Consider the following 6,499-nt stretch of genomic DNA (forward strand, 5'->3'; position numbering starts at 1 on the left):
GAATCTTTTATTGTCATTACTGAAGTTGACACACAAGTACATTTTGCACATCTCATTCATGTATTCCAAGGGGTCAAGAAAAGAAAATGTAAAAGATTGTTTGGAGGACCATGTGCATTTGACATTCTTCTTTTTATATATATATATATATATATATATATATATATATATATATATATATATATATATAATTTTTTTTTACTTTTCTCTCCACTACAGATGCTACCAGACCTGAAAGCAGACAACCAGAGGCTAAAAGATGAAAATGGAGCCTTAATCAGAGTTATAAGCAAACTTTCCAAATAATCAAAGTTTTACTGCAGCAGCGATTTAATGACATTGCACATAAGTAACTCCAGTGGACCATAATGTGACAGTCACTGGACGTTTGGGGGAATATTCCTTGGCGACTGTAATTTTCAGAAATCCTGCCAAACTCCCTCTTACCGGTATTTTTTTTTTTTTTTTTTTTTTTTTTTTTACAAAAACCATTGTTTTGTATTAAAGCGCAGCTGCTGAGGAGAGAAAATGACTATGAATTCTTGTTTACAGTTACAGCGTGCAAGGAAAGTGTTCAAGGCCAGATGCCTCTGATATTTAACCAATAAGCCTTAGTTGTACATAAACCTTTTGCAATCAAAAAGCTTTCTGCTATCACAGAAGACAGTTACAACACCGTTTTTGTTGTGCCACACCCGTTTTGTTTTTTCTCACTGTTCCTTCTTATTTTTATGTATCTTTGTGTTCAGATTTTTATTCATCCTAACAGTGTGCCAGTGTTTTTCCTAATACACTGTTCTGACTGCTTATTGGTTTACAGTAGCTACGAACATTAAAGAAAACGTCGCGCTTGCTAGAACACCAGCTTTGTCACCATCTATGGCTACTCCGACATTTGTTGCATTATCCATTGTACAATGTGCATTTATTTGCCATACAAAAAGCTAGCACTGTTTTTCCTATAGCTATCACTTTTTGTTTTAAGAAAGTTTATATAAAATACTCAATACTATACCCTTCACATTCATTTTAGCAGGTACTGAGTGATTGTGTGTGTGTGTATATATATATATATATTTGTGTGCTTGTTTATATGTAAATATATATAGATATACTAATCTATATCTATATATAAGTATATATGGAGATAATGTATTATGTTTCCAGACCACTGTGTGGCATGCTCAAATCTCCTTTCCGCAAATGTCTGTTACTCCAAGTTAGATTGCTCCTAAATAGTAAATTTAATTTTAATAAAGTTCAGTAATTTTATGGCATCATATTGTCTATTTTATGGAGGCGTCATTACAAAGTGAAAACTGTAAAATATTTTGATTTGTTGTTTTCATTTTGTCACCATTATTAAACATACATGTAACTTTCACTACATTTCATGTTTCTTTGAGTGCTGTCAAAATCGTGCGCTAGCCAGAGTAAAGTCAATAAGATTACACCTAACATACTCTATTGTTTATATGCACTGTAGCCATGTTCGAAGGAGTCTTCATACCATCACATCCATCTGTTTTTCTACATTTCAGTGGCCTTTCTGCAGGAAAAACAATATTATAAAAATGTACGTTGTATAGAGCTAAAGTGAAGATAGTTTTTGTTGGCGACGGCTTTTATATTTTCACTAAACCATGAAAACTACGGCATATTACTGGCTCAAATGATCTAATCCACTGAAACCGTTCAGCCATTAAAATAAAATTGTAAATTGTAAAGCTTGCAGCAGCTATTATATTGTTGATTATAATATAATGTATACTATATTAAATGTGAATTTGTACCCCTTTCACTTAAAAAAAAAAAGTCATTGTGACCTACTGCCTGTTTTTGTTTTTGGTAATCCAAATTTGATGTTCTTCTGTTTTGGTTCCTTAGTTTTATGAAGATACAGGGTCTTGCTCTTACTGCCAAGCTCAGGATTCTTGTTTTTTTTTTTTTATTTTTTTTTTATTTTATAAAGGTACAAAGCTAGCTGTTGGCTTTTATGTTCATTTGATATGTATGTGGGGGCGGTAGGGATTTGCATCAAACGAGATGTAAAGGAAAACTGTACAGCAAATTAAGTTCCAAGTTTACATATCAACATACTATGTGATGCAAGATGAATTATACTATGGATTATATTTGGTAAAGCTTGGGTGTCTGTGAAGAATGATTAAATATTTCTAATATTTTAGTATTTTATATTTAGGTTATTTATTCTTTATCTAAAAACGGAATGGCTTCTGTGCTACATTGTTTTTATTGGTAGTACTGAGCAAGCTTTGTATCTACATGAAACTAGTTCAAACCTCAATCTTTTGGAGAAAATTGTATTTTGACATATACAAATAAAATGAATAAAACTATTTTCAATGTGTGCATCACCATGTCAAATAGTAATTATATTGCAACCTTTTCAATGTATGTTGGGCATTAAATGTCATTAGAAATATGAAACATTTTTGAGCAGGATGTCTCTGCACATTGCATTTACATGTGTTTTAATATGATTTACTAACTAGTTTGGGTGAAACTTCAGCTATTTACACTGCTTGTGAAATAAATAACATAGTTAAAATATGCTCAAACTGTGAACTTGAGTTTTCCTATGCCAGCTTTTAACGTAGGCTTCACAGCTTAAATTCACTTACAGCTTTCCTGATAGAACTTAATAAAAAAAGGACTATGATTAACCAATTCACTTCACATAATTTGTTCTATCAGTAAAAGCTCATGTTCCCCCATTGCATGGAACACTTGGTTACAATTTTTTCAGCATCTTAACTTTTATTATTGCAGAATATTTGGTACATAAAGCACATGTATGGGGTCGCAGACTTTTATTAAATTTCGTAAATAAATTGCTAGACAATTTGGAAAGTTGCTCAGGATTTTTGAATTGGTTTCCCATCAATGTATGGCTAATTCTTTCTGTAGCAGCACTGAAAGTTGTTGCTGATGTATTTTTGTTATGTTGTTATGTTGTTATGTTGTTGTATTTGCGCTTGCCTAATTCTGCACAGCTATACAGTATATGTCTACATTTTGTTCAACCTTTGGATACTCTTAAACTGGAGGCTTAGAACAAATGCCTTTACTTGTACTCAAGCTTGCATTGAATGAAGGGAGAGGGAATTGGTAGGCTCTGTTGAGGGACATATTGGCGCTTGACACAGCGTTAATTGCAATAAGTCTGTGGCAGTTGAAGCTGGGCCGCACTCCAATGCACCTGATTGGAGCTTGGTGAAACCCCCTCCACCCAAAGACAGCTTAGTACATGCAGAAGACCATATTTATGATATTTTGTTTCCCTCTAAAGATGGATTTCTCTCCATCACCCTGCCCGTACAAACACATGGAGTGGAGCAGGGGGAGACAGCTCCCCATCTCGCAGCTCTTCTGTGGATGTGGAAGTGAGAGATGTTGGGGAGACAGTGTCCCTGCTATGGGTGAGCCAAGCAGGACAGTGTACGGATCGCCTGGTAGACCCTGGGGGTTAGCAGCCCCTCCATCAGACTGAGTACAGTGTCTTGACGGGGAGGGAGGTAATAGAGATGGAGATGAGGGGCATGCAAGGGTACTTTAGGAGTTTAGTGACCCACTACAGTGTTCTGACAGCCTCCCTGACTAAGGTGACTGACCAGATGACATTGGTGGTGGAAGCCTGGTTCCCATATTATGGACAGGCATCCGCAGATCTGCCTTGCTACTCCGCACCCCAAAAATCTTCCAGCCTTTTGTGAACCCAGTAGTCAGAGTCCCCAGCCCCAAGGGTGCCTACCCAGGGGGCAAGGGATCCAACCACGCTGGAGGACTTTACCAGCTGGAGAGACTCTCTTTTATCCCTGCAACCTCAAAAAAAAATTCAGGCTCAGCAAGCCACCTGATATGGTGACACTGCTGGCGCCTTCATATTGAGGGGAGAGGTGTGATGGTCGGAGGTAGCTGGCCTTTATTAATAAAGGAGGCTGGTTGCCTCTAGAGACATGGGTAATGAGCCAAGAGGGTAGCTCTTGGGTTCAGTAAGGTAAAACATGTATTGTCTCTAACCATGTTCCCATATATGGTCCCCTGCAGGGTTGTGGGATAGGAATGCCAAGTAGGGTGATGATTTCCCCAGGAGATAGCTGTATGAATGTAATTTTGGGAACCCTGATAGTCAGCCCCATGTGTATTTGGGCAGCAATCCACTGCCCAAAATGTATAAAAAGTGTGTGTGTGTGTGTGTGTGTGTGTGTGTGTGTGTGTGTGTGTGTTTTTTTTTTTCGCTTTCTGATCATGCAATTGACCAGGGATTTCTGGTGCATGAGTTTTAAGGGGGGTTTTGCAGAGAAAGTGGTGTCAGAATGTGCATACAATGTGCATACTCGGTCGGGGACCAGAGTTACTGGTTCCCCAACCTAAATGTATCTGACAATCAGGCATGATTTTCGGATACATGTATGCACATTGCTTGGCAATAGCTCCCCTTAAAAACGTAACCGCGACTCACCACTAGGTTGCTCTGCTTCAGCACAAGCCCAGGAAGGAAAGTGAGCCATGGTAAAATGTATTCTAAATATCCTTAGAAAAGGGGGTACACCAAGTATCATTATGGCTCCCTGCAAACAGTAGGTCTGTCCATACATAAGGATCAAGGGGGGGAGGGGGGGACTCTGAAAGTCCAATGTAAGACGAATGAAAATGGATGTGATGGGACCAAGTGGCATGGCTAGCAGCAATAAAGTGTGAAAATAAAAAGTACAACTATCTTTCTCTTTTAAGGTTCCCGGTGCCCTAGAAAATCTAAATTTTGGGATATTTGGGAGAAAATGCATTCCTTTTGTTTGCAGGAGTTTGGGGGGGGGGGGGCAGAGCTACTAGTGGTCCCCTGATTCTCCCTGGTGTGCAGGCACTGTTTGTGGGTACGTGGGGTGAATTACAATGGGGCTGCACAGTATCCCACAGAGTCCTGGTTTTTAAGCCCAAATATCCCCAACTAATTTCACACACACACACACACACACACATATATATCCCCAAGATTTATACTTTGTTAAAGTATGGTTTATAGGGTGTTATACTGGATGTATAAAACTCCATGCAGTCAGCCAAAGCATTTGCATAGAAGCCAGGATGTCTGCATAGCCATCTGGGCTCAAAGGAGAACCAGGATCTCAGAGGTGTCAGACCATTTGTTTAGCAGAGTAGGGGATAGGAACTGCCCAAAAAGCCTTCTTTGTTCTCGGAGACTGGAGCCCATGAGTAAGATATCGTTGGCATGCCCCTTTCCCTGACATCAACTAGATGAGCCCTGCTCTGATTGGCTGGTGGGAAAAGTTCCCATGCTCTGAGTGGCAGAAAGGCCCTGTCCATGTTAAAACATAGGATACAGCAGTCTATGATAGGGGCTGCCGCACTCAGCGCGCTCTCTCTTTTTCAGACTTAATAGGTAATGTTGGGACTGGTCCAGTGAAGCGCTGGTAGGGATTCCCAGGGGCATTGAAGTGCCAGGGATTCCTAGCCAAGCTGAGGACTGGTTCCGAGGAATAAGGTTACCTGTGCCAGGCTTATTCCAGTGACGTGGAGTGAACAGGGTAACACCTTTTGCTGAAGCAGGCGCCTTGCAACAAGGAAAGGGCTAGATCTCAACCCCCAGACCCCAGTAAGTGTGTATATTTTCTGTATTTTGTGTTTGTGTGTTTCCGAGGTCTTCATCCAAATAAACCTCATTTTATTTCACTGCCTTGTTATGCTTATTGACTGATCCCTTAAATATAAATGTGTTAAAAGACCTGATCTACCGTGACAGAGCCACACTAGTGCTGCTTAGTATTACAAAGTCATGGTTGCCTTCTATAATTTAGATTTTCTGTGGAGTACTTGGCCAAAGCACAAAGATATAGCTAGAGAGATTTCTAAAAAAAAAAAAAAATCAGATGGACAAGAGTATTCTTCTCCCAAACCTTTGGTTTTGCATGCAAACATTAGTAAATCACAATCCCAAAGGTGGGAGAATACCAAAAGGTGAAATTACTCGCTGTCTCTTATAGAGCTACCGAACATGTACATGGCTGTAATGCAAAAGACGGGCAATATTAAATGAGATCAAAATCATGGGTGTATGATGAGCAACACATGGAAACTTTAAAATAAGTAAAGAAAAAATAGAATGCCTGATAAGAATGGTTCAATAAAAGGTGCAATCCCACATTAGCAGCCAGTTTAAAAAAATAAAAAACTACCCTATTTAAAGGCCCGTAACATTTAAGTATATAAACCACATCTCGCCCTGTGATTCAGAGAGCTGTTGATGGGAAAGGGGCTCTTCGTGAACACACGGAAACCTCAGAAAAGGGAGTTAGTAGCCAGAGATAATCAAATCCCTTTGTCTAATTTAAAAAAAAAAAAAAAAAAAATACTTATTGGTGTCAGATTTGGGTAAAAGCATCAATCACCCTGATGAGACCCCTTAAATATGTCACTGGAATTAATTAACTTTGGTCCCACATGAAATTGACCCTAT

The 6,499-nt window shown here is 39.0% G+C and overlaps 1 protein-coding gene across 8 annotated transcripts in view; it reads left to right on the top strand.

The window, feature by feature from the left end:
- PPP1R12A (protein phosphatase 1 regulatory subunit 12A) overlaps window positions 1-5,715 on the top strand; it is a 122,621-nt gene extending 116,906 nt beyond the window's left edge. For all 8 annotated transcript variants that reach the window (XM_075600179.1, XM_075600175.1, XM_075600176.1 and 5 more), the window contains one exon: window positions 220-5,715. Coding sequence is in view for 2 of the 8 variants with exons in the window: in XM_075600176.1 (XP_075456291.1) it covers window positions 220-306 (87 nt within the window). In the remaining 6 variants the exon portion in view is untranslated. The remainder of the gene's footprint in view (window positions 1-219) is intronic.
- The last annotated feature ends 784 nt before the right edge of the window (window positions 5,716-6,499 follow it).

Source organism: Ascaphus truei, chromosome 5, assembly GCF_040206685.1.
Source record: "Ascaphus truei isolate aAscTru1 chromosome 5, aAscTru1.hap1, whole genome shotgun sequence".
Classification (NCBI taxonomy): domain Eukaryota; kingdom Metazoa; phylum Chordata; class Amphibia; order Anura; family Ascaphidae; genus Ascaphus; species Ascaphus truei.